This window comes from Prionailurus bengalensis, chromosome A3, assembly GCF_016509475.1.
Source record: "Prionailurus bengalensis isolate Pbe53 chromosome A3, Fcat_Pben_1.1_paternal_pri, whole genome shotgun sequence".
Taxonomy (NCBI): Eukaryota; Metazoa; Chordata; class Mammalia; order Carnivora; family Felidae; genus Prionailurus; species Prionailurus bengalensis.
This window is the reverse complement of record NC_057354.1, coordinates 57456839-57477282: the sequence shown is the minus strand read 5'-3', so window position 1 is coordinate 57477282 and position 20444 is coordinate 57456839. Positions and strand designations below refer to the sequence as shown.

General features: G+C 42.8%; 1 protein-coding gene across 1 annotated transcript in view; it reads left to right on the top strand.

Moving 5' to 3' along the window:
* Positions 1-20444, top strand: part of SLC9A2 (solute carrier family 9 member A2) — a 100632-nt gene that overhangs the window by 59448 nt on the left and 20740 nt on the right. The window contains exons 4-7 of the mRNA XM_043603055.1: positions 8371-8588; positions 8987-9189; positions 19392-19481; positions 20048-20118. Coding sequence (XP_043458990.1) covers positions 8371-8588; positions 8987-9189; positions 19392-19481; positions 20048-20118 — 582 coding nt within the window. The remainder of the gene's footprint in view (positions 1-8370; positions 8589-8986; positions 9190-19391; positions 19482-20047; positions 20119-20444) is intronic.

Here is a 20444-nt window from a genome sequence, read left to right as displayed (position 1 = left end):
GCTCTTGATCTCAGCTCAGGTCGTGATCTCACAGTTTGCGAGATCGAGCCCCGCGTCTGGCTCTGCCCTGATAGCACGGAGCCTGGGATTCTCTCTCCTCCTCTCTCTCTGCCCTTCCCCCACTTGTGCTCCTGCACTTGTTTTCTTTCTCACTCTCTCTCAATAAATGAACCTTAAAAAAAAAAAAAAAGTAAAAGCACTTGTATTTATAAACTGAAGTCACTGAGGCATGGCATCACCATATGTACATAAACACAGACAGGGTATGCATTCCATATTGATGCTGGTCCCTTTCGTCCTACAGATCACAGCCATCTAAATGAAGGGTTCTGGACCTTCATTAAACTGAGCTCAGCCAGGATCATTTGAACATGCAACTCAGTACCATAACATGAAGTGAACCATGGTAAGCGTGGTTGAATGCTAGCCCTGCTCTCTCAAAGTCTACATTCTGGTAAAAGGAAATGAACGTCCATGGAAGACTGGCTTCATGGACTGCTGGGATGGAGTCTTGCAGTACAGAGAAAAGGAATTTGTTGGAATTTTCTATTCAGAAATAGTCAAATGACAGGTCCTCTAAATACAAAGTTTGTTTTTCCCCCCAAAGACTCTGTTGAGATAGTATTAGCTGGCCTGAATTTTGTGTATGCTGTATTTAGCATGACGTAGTGATGAAGAAAACCTCAATTGCTGGTGAAGGTAAAAACCACTAATTGTAGTGCTTTAGCTTCTCCGCCTCTAAATTGGTGATAATCACCATACATTTATGTTAAAATGTAATGTGAGGCAAGGTAATAACAAAGCAGAAAACACCAGTGAATTCTATACATACCTTACCTCCATGTGGCCCCGCAGAATGGAGGCCGACACCTGTCAAAACACGGACACATTTTGGGATATCGTATGGGCCAGGTAGGTGCTACAATGGATTTTACAAACAGAATGACCAACCATTGTAGGAAATGAGTTGACTCCAGCCTCTAGGTTCCTGTCCCTCCAAATCTGGTCTCCGCATTTCCTTCAGAGTTCTCTTGATAAAACACAAGATCTGTGCACACCACACCAACATCTCTGTGAACAATTCATCCCTGGATCCAAAGTAGTCATTGATTTGAAACACATTAATGACCTGCTGGACACTATGCTAAACATTGATGACACTTTTTATTTATTTTTTTTTTTTTCATCATGAAACTAACAGTTGGGTTGGGGAAATAGGCATTAAGTATAAGATCAAAGGTAGAATCTCTCATTTTTTCCCCTCCAACCTTTGGAATGAAGTTGAAACTCCTGAGCATAACATATAACCGTGTCATTTATCATTATCTGGCCCCTAACTCCTTTCTTTTGACATTGTCATCTCTGGCTAACCAAATCATTCCTTGTTCCCTGAATATGCCAACTTTTTTTTTTTTTTTTCTTTTTCATGCCTTCGTACATGGCCACTGCTTTTGCTCGGCTTACTTCTTCCTGCTTGGTGAGCTCTTCCCTTAGCCATAGAGATATTGCTCAAATGACTCCTCCTTTGTGACAGGTAGAGTGATTTCCTTCCCTGCACTCCCAAAGCCTCATTTCCAATCCCCATATCTGGCACTTGCACTGTTGTGTCACGATGCTATCTTTGTGTGACCCTTTCTCCTCTGAGACTGTGAACCTTTGAAAATAGAAGCTGTGTCTTACTTTTTATCTTCCTAGACCCCAGCACAGAACTTGACCCAGAGTAAATGCTAAGAAAATGTTGGTTGATCTTAAATTGTTCTTCATAATCATATTAGCTAGCTCTGGAGACTAGGAAAGAGAAGTGTGCATGGGAAGGGGGGGGATGACTCAGTGACATAGGCTTATAAAAGTAAGGCTCTATTGCAAATTCTAAAGGCCAATGGTTTTATATTTGATGGAGCTTTAGAGTTAAGAGATTCAACTAGAATTTTCTAAAATGAGCCTGTCTGGGTTATTATTTTGAATTAAAAAAAAGTTTAATGTTTATCTTGGAGAGAGACAGAGAGACAGTGAGTAGGGAAGGGGAAGAGAGAGAGAGAGGGAGACACAGAATCCAAAGCAGGCTCCAGGCTCTGAGCTGTCAGCACAGGGCCTGATGCAGGGCTTGAACTCACGAGCTACGAGCTCATGACCTGAGCCGAAGTCGGACGCTCAACCAACTGAGCTACCCAGGCGCCTCTGTTTAGGTTATTATTTTGGTGCGGATATTATCTGTCACACTGATGCTCAGAATGAGGATGAGAAGGCATGGATTTCAGGCATGAAATCGTCATGTGATCCCATGCTGATGGAGGAAGAAAATCTCAGTTCTCTGTAAGGACATTGCTACAGTGACATGCTTTGACATGACCCTGTGCCCAAGGACACTCCTGGCCACACACTTCAGAGCCAGTGAGGCTGAAGACAAGACACCAGCCTGGACCATTACCACCTCGTAAGTTTCTTGTGCCTGCTTTTAGAAAAATGAAGAAGATGCAAATTTGTGGTGCCAAGACTGTCAGCTACAGATGATGGTCTTTGCAGCGAGGAGAGAAGGTTTCTATTCTTCTCAGCTGCTGGGAGACTGTATCGTGTTTGCCTCCCTAATGGGTCGTTTTGGGTACTTACAAGATGATTGCAGTGAGGTGGTTTGACTTCAGGTCAGAGCGTAGCACAACAAAAAACCCCTTTGTGATGAAAACACCACTAGGCCTTTGCTTGAGAGGCCACGTGCATTATTAAGCTGTCCGTGACACGCCAGAACAGGGACACTTGGAACTTTTGTCCCCAGCCTGTAGAGAGCATCAATGTCCTAGACATGCCCACACTTCCTGAACAGGGAACTACCGGATGCCGAGGCCTCTGGTACCTTCCAGGGCCGTTCTTCTCCCTCCAGTGTCTCACTGTGCAGGTAGGAAGTGGCATTAAGTTACAGTGACGTGTCTGGCAGACATGAGCATCACTGTGGTGTCGTGTTAAGGACACAAAGCCATGGAAATTGATACCATGGACATTCATGTAAAATTCATTCATGTCTTATTCTTACACCAAAGCTCTATCTCTTTCAATAATTTCTGAATAGAATTTTTATTCAGTTGCTCCCATAATGAACTGGAGCTTATTCTTTGCCTATATACGGTTTACATTTTGCCCAGTGACTGATGGGAACGTGATCTTAGAGGGAAATGTTTATCATATTCACAAAAACAATATTCTCCGGCCCTTTAAAAATCACTTTTGGAATGATTAAAATCCAATGCCAGGAGGGAGAGAGGGAAATAGGGGTAGTAAGAAAAGTGTAGGGATTTCAACTCTGTAGCTGATCTATTTAAAGAAATAAAGTGAGGGGCGCCTGGGTGGCTCAGTCGGTTGGGCGTCCAACTTCGGCTCAGGTCATCATCTCGCGGTCTGTGAGTTCGAGCCTCGCGTCAGGCTCTGTGCGGACAGCTCAGAGCCTGGAGCCTGTTTCGGATTCTGTGTCTCCCTCTCTCTCTGACCCTCCCCCGTTCATGCTCTGTCTCTCTCTGTCTCAAAAATAAATAAACGTTAAAAAAAAAAATTTAATAAATAAATAAGTAAACGTTAAAAAAATTTTAAAAAAGTGATTAGAAAGAGCTGGGAAGTAAGTACTTTGGTGTTTATTCTGTATATTTGTATCTAAGCTTAAATGCTTTATAATAAAATCATTGTGAAGCACCCTTTGCGTAGCATTAGATAATTTCAGGAAGTAATGGGACTGTTATAATTTATTTTTGTTACAAATTTTCAACTTGACAACAATGAAGAAATGCTCACTAGTGTGTATTGTTGTGTGTATGTCTTTTTTGTATAAAACATATGCTTTAGATTTTTAATCAGCTTAATCTGGCTTTTGCCTTCATTACTTTCTATTGGGTAAATCTTACTTTTTTAAGTCGGGTTAAAGAAAACCTAAAATATGGAAGCCGAAGATGTTCAGGGGTGTAGTTAACAAGTGACTTCTATTCGGGGGGTGGGGCGCTGGTGAGATGCCCTGTAGACTTGCTCAGAGAGATGCTCCTTGCCATTCTGTTCTCCTCAGGCTGTCTCGCCTGCTAGTGGACATTCCAGCCTTTGATTCAAGTTAGCGTGGCAAAGCTTCTGTTTGCCTCTGTCACCAAGCACACTTGAGCAACTCCGGTCACCCTCATCTAGAAACACACACTTGACTGTGGCCACCACACATCTGCTCAGTGACGGCCCCCTGAAGATTCTCATCCCCAGACTCTCCTTGAGAATATGGTACCTTCCATGGCAGAAGGGACTTTGCAGGCATGATTAAGTTAGAGCCTTGAGATGGGGAGCTAACACTAGATGGTCTGGGTGGTCAGATCTGATCACATAGAACCTGAGGAAAAGGATCGTAGGAGGAGGGTCAGAGTCGGAAGGAGATGGCCAAGGAGGTTGGCATGACCAGCTCGTGAGTCCAGACCTGTGAGCGGCCTCCAGAAACTAGAAAAAGTGAGAGCAGTCTCTCTAAAGAGCCTCCAGAAGGAATACAACCCTATCAGTCAGTACCTTGATTTCAGCCCAGGGAAAGTGGTTTTAGACTGCTGACCTCCAGAAGCATAAGATGATGAGTGTGTGTTGTTGTTGCTAAGTTCTGGCTAATTTCTTACAGCAGCCATACGAAGCTCATACAGAGGGGCTTGTACCTGAGACAGGATGAGCAAGGGCTTGGCAGAAGACTGAGACCTCTTCCCCATCGGAGGTAACCGGGCTCACAGAGAGCAAGGGTTACATCCTCAACAGTGCTGGCTTTGAGTCAGACTGCCTGAGTAAAAATCCTGGCACCACCATTTATTAGCAGTGTCATCTTGAATAAGAGGGCCTCTGTCTGCCTTTGTTTTCTCATCTGTAAAATGGGAAAGATAACAGAACTTGCTTGAGAGGCTTGTAATGAGGCTAACTGACATAATCCACACAGGGAGCTTGCATAGCACCTGGCACAGCAGGGGTGCTATAAAGGTTGCTTGTTATTATACAAGCCCTCGGCTATGTCAAAGGCTTTGCTGTGTGTTTGTGGTTGCTGAATTTTACTAGGTTATTTAATAAGGCACTCTTTCTTTCAGGAACCACGTGAATTATGCATTCCTCCCACATATAAATCTAAAAGAAGTACCCACTCGTTCTGGGGACAGTGACATTGTAGCTAAATGCATGGTTCTTGACCTGATGGGGTCTTTGTTTTCTTTTAATAGGGGCACAAAAATAAATATACATTTTTTGTGTTTAAAAAACAGGTCTTTTTCTTGCAGTGAAATATGTTCATGATTACCCGTTTAGGTCTTGATTCAGAGAGCCCTTAGGTTTGTGTTCTTTACCTATCCTTGTGCTCACAGTAGGAGGATTTTCCTAAAATACCAGCCATCTTCTCAAGGTCAGGAGGACTATACGTGGTGGTTGGGGGCAGGGTGCATTCAGGGTCCTTGTAGCTTTGAAGTTAGAATGTGGAAAACTTCACAGATCATGGCCAGCAATTGGTTTATGGCATGGTGGAAGGCGGACAGCTCACTCAAATTCTGTCTTCCTTCATTCTAGAACAGCCTCTCTCATAATGAAGTCATTTGGTACTTTCTAGTCCCCATGTCTCTGTATATTTTTTTTATCACTTAATTTACATCATGATAAGTGTACTCTTTAATGCTCATCCCCTATTACTCTACCCTCTCCCCTCCCCCACCTCCTCTCTGGTAACCATAAGTTCTCTAAAGAGTCTGTCCTTGGTTTGCCTCTTTCTCTCCCCTTTTTTCCTTTGCTCGTGTGTTTTGTTTCTTAAATTTCACATATGAGTGAAATCACAGGGTATTTGCCTTTCTCTGACTGACTTAATTCTGCTTAGCATTATACTCTTGTAGCTCTATCCATGTTGTTGCAAATGGCAAGATTTCATTCTTTTTTATGGCCAAATAATATTCTGTTGGATGTATATATATATATATATATATATATATATATATATATACACACACACACACACACACACACACACACACACACACAATAGTTTGGCTATTGTAAATAACGGTGAAATAAACATAGGGGTGCATGTATCCCTTTGAATTAGTGTTTTTTTTAACATTTATTCATTTTTGAGAGACAGAGCGTGAGTGGGAGAAGGGCAGAGAGAGAGAGGGAGACACAGAATCTGAAGCAGGCTCCAGGCTCTGAGCTGTCAGCACAGAGCCCGATGTGGGGGCTTGAACTCACAAACTGTGAGATCGTGACCTGAGCCGAAGTCAGACACTTAACTGACTGAGCCACCCAGGCACTCCTGAATTAGTGTTTTTGTATCTTTTGGGTAAATACCAAGTAGTGCGATTGCTGGATCATAGGGTAGTTCTATTTTCAATTTTTTTTTTAATTTTTTTTTCAACGTTTATTAATTTTTGGGACAGAGAGAGACAGAGCATGAACGGGGGAGGGGCAGAGAGAGAGGGAGACACAGAATCGGAAACAGGCTCCAGGCTCCAAGCCATCAGCCCAGAGCCTGATGCGGGGCTCGAACTCACGGACCGCGAGATCGTGACCTGAGCTGAAGTCGGACGCTTAACCGACTGCGCCACCCAGGCGCCCCTCTATTTTCAATTTTTGAAGAACCTCCATATAGTCTTCCACGGTGGCTGCACTAGTGTGCATTCCCACCAGTAGGCCACAAGGGTTCCCTTTCTCCACATCTTTGCCAACACATGTTGTTTCTTATGTTTTTGATTTTAGCAATTTCTGACAGGCGTGAGGTGATACCTCATTGTAGTTTTGATTTGCATTTCCCTGATGATGAATGACGTAGAGCATCTTTTCATGTGTCTGTTGGCCAACTGAGTGCCTTCTTTGGAGAAATGTCTGTTCATGTCTTTGGCCCATTAAAAAAATTTTTTAGGCTTATTTTTGAGAGAGAGGGAGAGAGAGACTGAGCATGAGCGGGGGAGGGGCAGAGAGAGAGGGAGACATAGGATCCAAAGTATGCTCCAGGCTCTGAGCTGTCAGCACAGAGCCTGACACGGGGCTCGGATTCATGGACCATGAGATCATGACCTGAGCTGAAGTCGCGCTCAACTGACTGAGCCACCTAGGCGTCTTCTGCCCATTTTTTTTTTTTTAAATAGATTGGTTTTTTGGGGTGTTGAGTTGTAGAAGTTCTTAATATATTTTGGATACAAACCCTTTGTCAGATACATAATTTGCAAATCTTATCCCATTCAGTAGGTTGCCATTTAGTTTTGTTGGTTGTTTCCTTTGCTGTGCAGAAACTTTGTATTTTGATGAAGTCCCAGTAGTTTATTTTTGCTTTTATTTCCCTTGCCTCAGGAGACATATCTAGAAAAAATGTTGCTACAGCCGATGTCTAGTATCTGTGTCTCTTTAGGTGGAACCTGGGATGAGCTGTCATTGGGCTCATACTGAATTTTCCTCTGTGGTTGCCATCTGAGTGGTCAGGGGTAGCATTCCAGACAGAGAGATGAGCTTATGCACATGGCGAGGCAAAAAGACAATAAAGAACAGGGTGTGGTGGGGAAATTACAGTTGAGCCATATGGTGTATGCTGGGTGGAGAGGCTGTGTGGGAGATGAAACTGGAATGGTCCACTGAGGAAAGAGTGTGAAGAGCTTTGGACGTCCAACTTAGGAGCATGAACTTGACCCTAAAGCCCTTCGCTCACCAGTGTGTGCACAGGTGCTCTATTAAAACAGATATATTCCGAGGGGAAATAAGGGCTCTGTAGTCCCAGAGTTTTGGACATGTTGGAGGAAACAAGAAAAAGGGCTTCTTTCCTCTTGGAGTTTCTCTGAGCCTATAAATACGTTGGGAATTTTCTAGAAGCGCATACAGTAGATAGGTAGAAACGAGACCCGAAACTAAGGCTTTGGGATAAAAAAGAGTAAGTGGGTCTGGGAAATATTCAGGATGAGGGGTAGAAAACAATTGGTGACCAATTAGGTGGTGGGGTAGGGGGCACCGAGGAGGTGTGGCAGGGGAGAGAAGGCCAATGCCACTGCAGTTTCAAGTTCAGGGTTTTAGGCAATACCTTAGCATTGTAGGCACTGGAGGCATAGAGATGATAAAGCCGGTTTTGTGGGAAGACGACAGGTTTTGAATTTATCGTGGACTTGTTTTTGTGATGCTGGCAGGTGCCCGTGCCCATAGACTACAAAGCTGGGCAGAGCTGAGATGTTCAAGCCATAGGTACTGATGAAGACCTCCAGGGACAGTGGGGTCCGATGACGCACGTCACGTTCACTTACACCGGTCAATCAATAACACTATAGTGACTGGCAGAAGGGTAGAGCCGCCATTGAGCCCTTAAGTGCTGACACTCATATTCTGATTAGGATCCATGTCATGTTTCAATAGGAGCTGCATCTTTTCTTGCAGAATCACCGCCTGTGCAATGACTATGAATAAGTATGTTGAAGAAAACGTATCTCAAAAGTCCTACACGACCATCAAGTATTTCATGAAGATGCTGAGCAGCGTCAGCGAGACCCTGATCTTCATCTTCATGGGCGTGTCCACCGTTGGAAAGAACCACGAGTGGAACTGGGCCTTCGTGTGCTTCACTCTTGCCTTCTGTCTCATCTGGCGAGCGCTGGGTAATGGTGCTTGTTTCGCAAATGAACACTCAGACGAATGGGGCTCGCTTCTTCTTGTCCTCCCTTTGGCTGCTGCTCTTCGTCTTCTTCCTTGTCTTCTCCCTCGCCCTCCCCTCCCCCTCTTCCCTATTCCTGATAGATGCTTTCCATCCCCAAGTACCTTCGTGACTATGCTGTAAGTCAGACTAACCTCTCTGGGCCTCTCTGAGTCCACGTTTTCTCCCGTTATCCTGGAACAACGAGGACGCACGCCTGAGAGCGGAGGTGCAGGGGAAGATCATGGGACTTAGATTAGATACCCTGCCCGTGTGCCACAGAAGTGCAGAAAATGAGTCTTCCTAGTTTCACGTCCCGGCCTCACACAGTCTGCTCTCTTTGGTTTTGCTTTTTGTTCTCAGGTGTCTTTGTCCTGACTCAGGTCATTAACTGGTTCCGGACGATTCCCCTGACCTTTAAGGATCAGTTCATCATTGCCTATGGAGGGCTCCGAGGTGCCATCTGCTTTGCGCTTGTGTTTCTCCTACCTGCTGCTGTGTTTCCTCGGAAAAAGCTGTTCATTACAGCTGCAATCGTTGTCATATTCTTTACTGTCTTCATCCTGGTGAGTAAGTTTCTTTGTTCCGGCAGAGTCTGTCTGGTTACCAAGAGGAGACCAGATCTTTCGGGCTATCATAATGTACTCCTTTTGCAGGATACAAAGTGGCAAAGGTGGGTTGGAACTTTGGCAGTCGTGACATTAGGGAAAGTGCTATCTTCTCATGTCACCTGATGGTACAGGACCCTGGGAGAATCCAGTTTGTTCGCTTGCCCCCCCCCCCCACAGGAATTCTTATTTAAGGAAACTCAGCTAAGTGATCTAAGCTTACTACTGGAAATTTATGAACTGAGCTTGCTAACCCTTGTCATTTGTCTTACTCTCTGACCTAGTAAATGTGCTCGTTAAATGCTACTTGTGTGATGACCTTCCACAGCAATTTGACATTAGTTGACTGCATAGCAGTGTGTCCCTGCAAATGATGGGCGGTGTGAATACATGTTTAGTATTAGGAGGCAGAAAGTGTGGTAGGAAGAACACGGGCCCGTGTCAGGATCCTGACTTCGCCAACCAGTCTCTTTAAGTTAATGAGCCAGCCCTTAGGAGATTATATTTCGCAGATACTCACTTAGTAAATACGTATTGGGACTCCTACGATATGCCAGACAGTGCTCTGGGGGCTTAGGATCCGTGACTGAACAAAACACAGAAACATCTCTGTCCTTGTGAACTTAGCATCCCAGAGGGGATGGCAGAAACTAGACCCCAGACATGGTGAGTGAGTAAATTATAGAGTATGTAAGAAGGTAAAAGTGCTATATAAGGAGACGTAAGGGCTCAGGCGAGGGTGGAGTGGTAAATGACAGGGAGTTGCAGTTCTTTTTAAAATTATTTTTAATGTTTATTTTGAAAGAGAGAGAGAGCGCGTGTGCGCAAGTGTGGCAGGGTCAGAGAAAGAGGAAAGAGAGAATCCCAGGCAAGGTCCACACTGTCAGCACAGAGCCCGATGTGGGGCTCAAATTCACCAAACCATGAGCTCGTGACCTGAACCAAGATCAAGAATTGGACGCTTCACCTACTGAGCCACCCAGACGCCCCAGGGGAGTTGCAGTTCTAAATAGAGTCATCATGGAAGGCGACACTGGATCAAGTGACACTGGATCAAAGGCTGGTAGGGGGTGAAGGAATTAGCTGAGCTGAAGAACATTCTGGGAAGGTAGGACCATAGGTCTGCAGGCAATGTGTTCCTGGCCAGTGTGGCTGGAGGGATGGGGGATGAACACAGAGGACGCAAGGTCTTTGGGTCTGAACAGCTAGGAGGAGCGATTTGCTCTTAAGTGAGGAGGGAAGGGTGTGGGTGGAAGGTATTGGACTCGATTACATGCAACGCCGGGTTAGGGGTGCTGCGTAAACCTACAAGCAGAGGGATGAGCAGGCAGGGTCCTGAGCCTGGGATTCAGGAGATAGCTTGGTCATCTGCAGAGAGCTGGTGTTGGAAGCCGTGAAACCGGACCTGTTGCCAAGGGAGTGAACATATATATCAAGGAAGCCAATATACGGGACCAGCAACTGGTCTCTGGGGTAGCCCAACTCTAAGACACTGGGGAGAAGAAGGAGGTAGCCAAGGACACTGAGAGCAAGTGATAATGACAAAGGGGGAAACCCAGGAGGTACTTTAAAAAAAAAAAAAAAAAAAAAAAAAAAAAAACTTTGTTCAACAGTTCATCACAGAATGCTTCCTAGCTGCCTCACTCAGGTCTAAGCTCTTCTTATAGTATCTCATTCAATCCTCATAACAATTCTATGGCACAAAACTCTAGGACTCACTGTTACTAACCCCATATTACAAAGGGGGAAACCGAGACACTGAGCCTATGCTTAAGTCGCTTTCCTAAATTTACATGCATAGTAAAAGGTGGTGCAGAGACCAATTTGGTCTTGACTCTCAATAAAGTACATAATAAGCATTCAGTATTGTGACTCATTGTGCTCCTTTTTCTCCCGCTGATCAGTTCCCCAAAAAGCAGTTCATCCTTTATCCGTTCATACTTCCCAGTCCTGGGGACAGTGGGTTGTCCTGTCTGAGGAATCCTGGAGAAGAATGCCTTGGGCGACCCTTTCCTAAGTCAAGAAGTAGCCATTTTTTGTTACTGTCTTTGTCCTCAGCACCTTCAGACTGCTGGTACCCATCAGGGATCCTGTGCCAGGTACTCAGACAAGGACTTTCCTCTGTGCATTATCTCATCTGCACAACAAACCTTTGAGCACGAGCCCCATGGGGCTGAAAGAGAGAAAAGAGACTGACTCAAGGACACACATAGGCGAATGACAGAAGCTGAGGTTAAGCCTAGGACTCTGACCCCACAGACGAGCTCAGAATGACTGAATTCCATTGACTTCACTCAGAGAAGACATTACCTATCAGATTATGATTCATAACAGTGCCGGTTATAGTCACACATACTAGTTGTGGTTCAAATATCCCATGTTGGCTTGAGTCCCCTTCTTATGCTCAGTGAGTCACCTGGGGGTGTACAGGAGAAGCAAACTGACCTTGTCTTTATCTCTTTACTGTGGTGTTTACAGGATTCTTGTAAAAAGTCATCCAATTTGCTACCCCCACACGTTACCTGAGGCAAAATTGTGCATTGAATCCATTTTGCCTTGAGCGTTTTAAGCTCTCGGGAGCATCCATCCTGGGCCATCCGGCTCGAAGGGAAAAGTCAGGCGAGAGTGAGTGAACTACTGCCTCTCCTAGGCCAGCTGCCCTGTCCTTAGCACTCCTAGCGAGCCCTGCCAAGGCTTAGTCAGTGCTCTGGACTCCTCCGTGCCCTCAGAACTTAAGGTGTCGAATACAAAAATAGAACCAAGTCAGCCTGGGGTAACTAGGAACTAGGTCATTTGGAGATGAATATATCAGCTGCTATTAATTACCTACACAAGTGCTTCTCAAATACCTATAGTGCAAAACCAGCCCCCTCCCCCGACATCAGGGGCACATGCTTTTGTAAAATATAATGAAAAGGACTAAGGGGCGCCTGACTAAGGTGGCTCAGTCAGTTGAGTGTCCAACTTCAGCTCAGGTCATGATCTCACAGTTTGAGAGTGCGAGCCCCCATCGGGCTGGCTGCTGTCAGCGCAATGCCCGCCTCAGATCCTCTGCCTTGCCCACTCTCTCTGCCCCTCCCCTGCTCACACTACTCTCTCTCTAAAATGAATAAACATTAAAAAAAAATGACTAAATAGGAAGATGCAATTCAGGAGAGGACATACAAAATACAACCTCAAATGTTTTAGTTAATTAGAGTCAACAGGCATAAGATTGCATTTCTACAATCAGAACAAACATAGGGAAAAGGAAAGTATTACAGAAAAGTGTCCAGTTATTCAATGAATGTGTGTATATAGGTGATTAATATAGAGTGCCATTATTATGCTTATAGTATCTTGGCTTTTTGGAACTGTAAATCAACCAAAAGATACAGGTGAACTTGACATACCCATATTTAAAGCCTACACACCCAGTTTGAATGAACAGCATGTATATCCAGACTTAACTGCGATTAACAGAGTTTTTGATGCGACAAATGAAAAAACACTGGCCACAAACAGAATAGTTTAGATGTATTTGCTATATTTGGTATAGTAGGTATATCAAATTAACCCTTCAGTGATGGAGATATTTGGGGGTCAACATTTGGGAGTCTGTAAGCATACACCATGGATAGTCTTCTCCTCTGATTCGGCTTAAGGATAACCTGGCAAAGCTCTCTCTGATGCCCCTGAAGGAGAGGGATTTCTATAGTTCCATACTTCCCATAATCTTCCTGTCACTGTTGTTTGCCCACCCTTTTGTGTGCACAGATTGGAGACTAATGTATCTGGCTCTTTTTATTTTTATTTTTTAATTTTTTTTTTATGTTTATTCATTTCTGACAGAGTGGGAGGGCAGAAAGAGAGAGGCAGACACAGAAACTAAAGCAGGCTCCAGGCTCTGAGCTGTCAGCACAGAGCCAGATGCGGGGCTTGAACCCACAAACCATGAGATCATGACCTGAGCCACAGTTGGACGCTTAACCGACTGAGCCACCTAGGCTCCCTTGAATCTAGTTCTTAAGAGCCTCTGGGTTATGAACACACACATGCACACACACACAAATGCACACACACTTCCTTAAGAGAGGATATTTTTTCCAGAATACATCCATAATTAAGGGACTCGGGGAAAGAAGCCTGGAAGAAAAGACTTAAATGGATTATAAACATACCAGAAATAATTGTAATATATGCATAAAATTGTGCCTTCTGATTAAGGGCTATGCATTCTTTCTCCAATGACAACTTTTATATTGATGGATCTATCATGAAACTTCAAAATGCCTTCCCCCCTTATTTCACTATTTCTTATATGATGAGCGCTTCCGTTCTAATACTGTTGAGTTATCAGCACTATATTCTAAAATAGAATTCCACGTGACATGGTTTATTGTGTGACACCAAGATTTATAAGGAGAATTTTAGCGTTCCTTGAGTCATGGTGATAATTAGAGAAGGTTGCCTCTTTATGAAACACATTAACATGTTACCAGAGTACAGTCTTGCTTGTGGAATATTGAATGAGTAAACAATCTGATCCCTTGAGCATGTGAATTCATTTTCTTTTAGATAAGATAGGTAATGATACATAAAATATAAGCTGTCTCTCCTGTTTTAAAATTATATTCAAGATTGGGGATGAGGTAGAGTCCAGTAGTAGAAAGCACAGACATTGGGGTCAGGCTGTCCTGGCCAGTCTCTTTCAGTCTCCACTGCAGATAAGCGTTGTAAGTCGTTGTTCAGAACCATAAAGCATCTGAGATTTTACCCTGTTTGCAAGTTAACAAGTTTAACCTGCTTGTCAAATTTCCACGGATACTTGCAGACGACTCCATGAATCAGAGAAGTCAGAGAAGATTCTGACTCGTGACTCAGAGACGAGGGGCTTTCTTGCACATGGCCAAAGGAGCAGCTGGAGCTTCGTGTTGGTTTGTGTCAGTGTTCCATCCCCCCGGGGTTTCCCCACAGAGGACTCACAATGGAGGTCTGCACGTGTGGTGCGTGGCAGGAGATGGGACATAGGCACTGAGCTTCAGGCTCTATCTCTCTTTGTCTTGAGGGGGATATTACCTCATCCCTCAATGTTGCTTGTTGCAAATGCAACCCTGAAAAATGGCCTGGGTAAAAGTGGTTGAGGCCCCGCATTATTGGTACCCCCTGCAAGAATGGGTGGGACACTCAGGATCCGAGGTGGGCTGGCCTTTTTCAACAACAAGTATCTCTGCTGACTTAGCCTCTCAAACTGGCCCAAGGATGCCAACTATTTTATAGATATTGCGAGGACCTTCAGGTGTGCTTTGACTTGTTAAATGAATGGTCATATTTAAGATATGTATGTAGTGTAACAGTGACACCTTCCAAATTTAATTAACATACATCATTACTAAGTGAGTGGGGAGGGGGCTATGAAATTAACAAAAATTCATTCTGGTCCTGCAGTAAAATGACAAGATGATCAGGAATTTTTAAGATAAGAAAAAAAAAAGTAGGTGAATAATTTAGGACGTGGGAGAAAGCACAAAGATAGTTCCAAGGGTTTGTGACTGAGCAACCAGGTGAGAGAAGGCAATGTTTAAATTAATACCGGGGGTGGGTATTGGGTTTGAAGGGTGGGGAACCAAGTGTTCAGTTTTGGACATGTACATTTTGGATATGAATATTTGCCTATTAGACATCTAAATGGAAATATTGACTAGGCAATTATATATATGGGTCTAGAATTTATGAGAGAAGCTGTCTTCTCACTGGGAGATAGAAATTTGAGACTCTGGTATATACATGGTTTTTAAAGCATGAGTCTGGAAGAAACTATTCAGGAGCAAGCATAGGAGGAATACAGAAGAGGAGGCCTATCCATATTGAGAAGTCAAGAAAATGTTTAGGAACCAGCCTAGGAGAATGAGAAAGGTGAATAGTAAAGTGGGGGAAAGATCAAGAGGGGCTCATCCGGAAGTCAAGTGAAGAAAGTGTTCAGGAAGGAGAGGGTTCTGGTAACTGTGATAAAGGGGGTGCATGGTCAGGTGAGATGGGAGCAGAGAGTGGACTGTTGGATGCAGCAAGTCTGTGATGAGTGGACATCTTCACAAGAGTGCTGGGGTTCGATGGTGAGGAAACACCAGTCGATTGGATTCCAGGGAGAAGGATAAAGAGACATCGAAGACAGGAGACATAAGGCAAGTCTGTTGAGATCTGGGAGAGGAAAGGGGTAGTAGCTAGAAGGGACTGTGTGGGCTTTTGTTTGTGTTTTTCAAAGTAGGAGCTATAGTAGCATGCCTGAATGCTGGTACAGTAGAGAGAAACATTGATGGCACAGTAAAGGGAAAGACTTGGTTTAGGGAAAGAGACAGACAGATGATGGCCAGATACCGGGCAACGTGGTTAAGCTCAGAAAGAAATGTAAACAGAAGCCGGGAGACTGGGGGGTGAAGAGCGTGAGCACCGTGTGAACACTTTTATGGTTCTTGCCCACTTATCCCATTCAAAAATAAATACTGTGTGTGCAACTGGGTTTACAATCTCTGTGATCAAGTTTGTAATGTGAGCACGGCCTTACATAGGATATGGGCTACGCATAGCAATGATAGCGCCATTTTTTAATAAGAGAGTTTCCTCAAGTTGTTCTGGAAATTGTCTGCTAAATCAGCAAAGAAATAGAAAGTAGTTCCCCCCCCAACCTCCTTTTTTTTTTTTTTTTTTTGGTAAAATTTAACTAAAACCAACCAACCAACTCATTTTCTTCCAGAAGCTTAAACCAAAAGAATGCTCATTACTTAATCAGACAGCAGTTCTTTTTCGTGACTTGTTACTGGGAACAGAAGCAGGCAAGGTGGGTGGAAACAGGGGTGGCACCAGGTAGAAAACAAGGCTCACCTCGCTGTCCTTCTGTTTGCACCTGCTATTAAATATTCCCTTCCATGGGGTCTGGCCCTGCGGTGTTGTGTTCGTTGTGCCAAAGCCGGATGAATGGGTGAACATTTTACTCGTACTTTGCAGATGCGCTTTTCAGTGGTTTGATGGAGAACCAAGGGGTTTCTTTATTTTGTTTTTAAGCCACACGGATGGTAACAAGCTGATCAGGTTGCTTCCCAAGTGACCTAAATTAGAAATTTTCCAGTGTGGTAAAATGAGGTGACTTCTCAAGGGTTAGTTGTTGTTGTTGTTGTTGTTGTTGTTTTCCTTTGTTTCTCCCAACCCAAGACCCAGGGCTCCTAGAAGAGGGCATCCAGCTTGGGGAACTTAATATGACATATGCAGATGCCACATACTCTGCCTCCAAAATAGATGGACTGAGGAAGGAAGGAAGAAGGGAAGGAGAGGAACCTATCAAATAATTCCTGTTGACATGACATGACAACTGCAAATACTTCAAAGAGCAAATAGGAGACTCTTAAAGGAGCTGTCTAAGAACAGGTTGTCAAAATATTGTAGCAGTGATCCACTGCATATAACCGATAGATTTTATTAATTATAAACTATAAAATAGGTGGTGTTTTTGGAAACTGGATTTGCCCTAAGCACCAGACCGCACTTGCTTCCTGTAGTTGATCAGTTTTCTTTTATTTGTAGCAGTACATTAACTTCTAGATTATATGTTCAGTGGAAGGAGTCCACATGTGGATCGGGGCCCGTGTCCTGTCTTTATTTTTATGTCCCCTATATTACAATGCCTGGGCCCTTGTTTATTTTTTTACTAAATGGATACTGATAGAAAAAAAGCATGAAAACAACCGCGAGTGTCCTTAGAACACATTAGATAGTTTCTACATGACACTGATTTTGTTGATTTTTTTTTTTCCTGGAGTGATTATTAAATCAGTGTTTTCATGGAATCTCAAATTCAATGGAATCACCCCTCTGTAAACCACGTGTTTACACCTATTTTCATTTATAGAAGTTAAAAATTACAGAATACTTGTTGATTGGAAAACTGTGTATCACCTCTTATATTATCTCAGAGAGAAAGACTGAAATGCAAATAGAACATCATGTGTCTTATATACCAAATTTGGTCAAAATCAGTTCACACTCCAGAAAGTTAAACTTAAAAATACCTGAAGCTGGATTGATAGAACACAGTGGATAATAACCTCCTTTAAAAAGTGTGTGTGTTTCTCCCTCTCTCTGACCCTCCCCCATTCACACTCTGTGTATCTCTCTCTCGCAAAAATAAACATTAAAAAAATTTTTTAAAAAGGTGGGGAGCACCTGGGTGGCTCAGTTGGTTAAGGGGCTGACTTCGGCTCAGGTCATGATCTCACGGTTCATGGGTTCAAGCCCCATGTCAAGCTCTGTGCTGACAGCTTAGAGCCTGGAGCCTGCTTCGGATTCTGTGTTTCCCTCTCTCTCTGACCCTCCCCTGCTCATGCTCTGTGTCTCTCTCAAAAATAAATAAACATTAAAAAAAAGTTTAAAAAGTGTGTGTGTGTGTGTGTGTGTGTGTGTGTGTGTGTGTGTGTCACAGTTTATATTATCAAAAACATTCTCAAAGACATGTGGAAAGGCAAGACAAAATCAAATACATGGCAGGGAACATATTTTAATATGTGTATCCACCCCCCAAAAAACCCAGTTACCACCCCCCCATTCATGTGTTCCTCATGCCAAGAAGGGCCACCTATCTGCCTACCATGCAGCAGACTTGGGGATCTTCCTTGACCCCACATTTTCACCACCTCCTTACCTGGCCTGTTTTAGTGCTAGTATCTCATAATTTTAAGTCTATTAACTGGTTGTTTTGATATCTGTAACTTCCTCCTCATTCTTCTTTTTCTAAGTTTTCCTGGCTACCTGGCTATCTGTACTCTTCCAGACTAATTTAGAGCCAGCCTCTTAAGTTCTGTTAGTAAAAATACTTTGGAGTATGTTACCGGAATTTTATTGCATGTACTGAGATAAAATTGTCAGGATCATACTGTAATGTAATCCCATCTAGGAACTGTGTCTTTTTAAAACTCAAATCTTTTAAATATCCTTTATTAATTTTTATGGTTATTTTTATAAAGGTTTTGTGCATTTCATGATGGGAGCATATATTTCATAATATGCATATGTGGAGTATATAATATATATTTAGTATCTATATAGTATACTAGCATATATTTTATATGTTATTATATACTGGCACACACTAGTATTATATATATGTGTTCTTTCATGTAAGTGTTCTGTTTCTTTTTTTAAATTAGGATATGGGATAGATTTGTGTATGTTGATTTTGTGTCTAGTGACTTTATTAACTTTCTTGGTATTTTTTAATGAAAAAAGATCGTCTTAGATATTTTAGGACAAAAACTAGATCGCTCACGAGCAACAAAAATCTTGTTATTTCATTTTTATTATCTCTACTTCTCCCTGTTTGTCTCTTATTAAATTGGCTGGGACATGCAGAACTGTGTCAAATAGCAGATAAGGAGTATCCTTGTGTTATTTCTAGTTCTAATGGAAAGGCTTTTAATGTTTAATGATTAAGTCAGATGTTCACTACAGATTTCTGGCAGATGTTTTTTATTTTTTATATTAAGGATTTTTTTTCTTTTCTTAGATTACTAAATACATTATGGTTCTGTCCATTTTTCAAGTTCGCAAACGTGCCCAAACCCCTCTGTACCCTTTTTCACCGCTGATTCTTTGCTCGTGTTTGGTCCTGCTACGATACGCTTCCAATGTCTTTTAAGACTGTTATCCAGTATTCCCTTTCCAGGAAGCCTTTCTGGATGGGCTTCCTGGTTATCTCTCATTCTTCCTTTTGCCTACTTTATAACTGTTTTTGGTGTATCCTTCTCTCTGTAAAATTACAAAGTCCTAGAGCTGAGTGCCTTAACTTTGTCCCAAATGCCCAAGACCCTGACATTTGTGCAGAAGTTCAATAAAGTGGTTTTAATAAAGTAATGAATATAAGAATTACTGAGAAGTTTTCTATGGGTACTGCAAGTAGGTGATTCCTCTGACTTGGGTAATACTTTACTATTTCTTAGAATTTCTTTCTTTCTCTGTTTCTTAGAATAACTTACTTAGAGTCTGTCTGCAACGTCTTGTACTTTGTCCATTGTTGTGTTTCTAGTAGAGGAGGGTATCTTTTGTTAGTTATCAAAGCTTAGAAGAATAAAAGTTATTCTTGAATTTTTAACTTAACTTTATAAGAAGATACACTTTTTTTTTTTTTTCCTATGTAGGGAATTACTATCCGACCGCTGGTGGAATTTCTAGATGTGAAGAAGTCCAATAAGAAACAGCAAGCGGTCAGTGAAGAAATCCATTGCCGGGTAAGTGTTAATGTAATGTAATGGTTGAAATGATAAGAGAAAAAATTGTTGGATTCGGTCGACCACTTGATATTAAGGTGTTCATTTCCTGAAGGAGAGGGAAGTGGCAAAGGATAAAAGGGAAGGGGGGCCAAGGAAGGCATGAGTAGGGGGAATAGAACGAGCACAACCCCATAGTGGCTTCTCCAAATTGACCCGCTAGACCTCTTGGGAATAGGGGCCCAAGAAATCCCTCTTGTTACTTCATTCAACCTGAAAATGTTTCTGCTGGAAAACTATCACTGTATGTCATTATTTTCCAAAATTATGAGCAAAGTGTTACGATGAGAAAACTAACCTGAGAATTGCCTAATATTGATATAATACACATCAATTTGTTTGGAGGTGCATTATTGTTTTGTGGCTTGCAGTAAGAACAAAACAAAATGAGCAAACAACCCAACAACAACAACAGCAAACGAAACAAAAAATGACCCGCATCTTCAGAGTTTAGAAGTGGTGGCAGTAGAGTGGAAATTAGTGATTTCAGGTAACAATTAATCAAGAGCCTGCTTTTTCCGTTTTAGTTTTTTGATCATGTGAAGACCGGGATTGAAGATGTTTGTGGACATTGGGGTCACAACTTTTGGAGAGACAAGTAAGAAGGTCTTGCGCCATTATATTCTGAAGTGGCTCTGGCTCGCTCTGGAAGCAGGGCTTACTGAGCTGTGTTACTTTTCCGAGTTGCACACCTTTCCTGCGCTGTGCCAGCCTCTGTCCTTTAAGATAAAGTTCAACAACCACAGACACCTAGAACAAGATAGAAGCTTACTTTTCTCTTCTGTAAAAAGCCAGAGCTCTGTAGACCACGTAGGCATTAATAGGTGAGCTCCGCTCCACGGACCGCTTGTGGTTCTCGGGACCCTTCTGTCTAGGTGAATCCACCAACAACTTCCGTTTCCAAGGTTGCCTCTTAGACCAGAG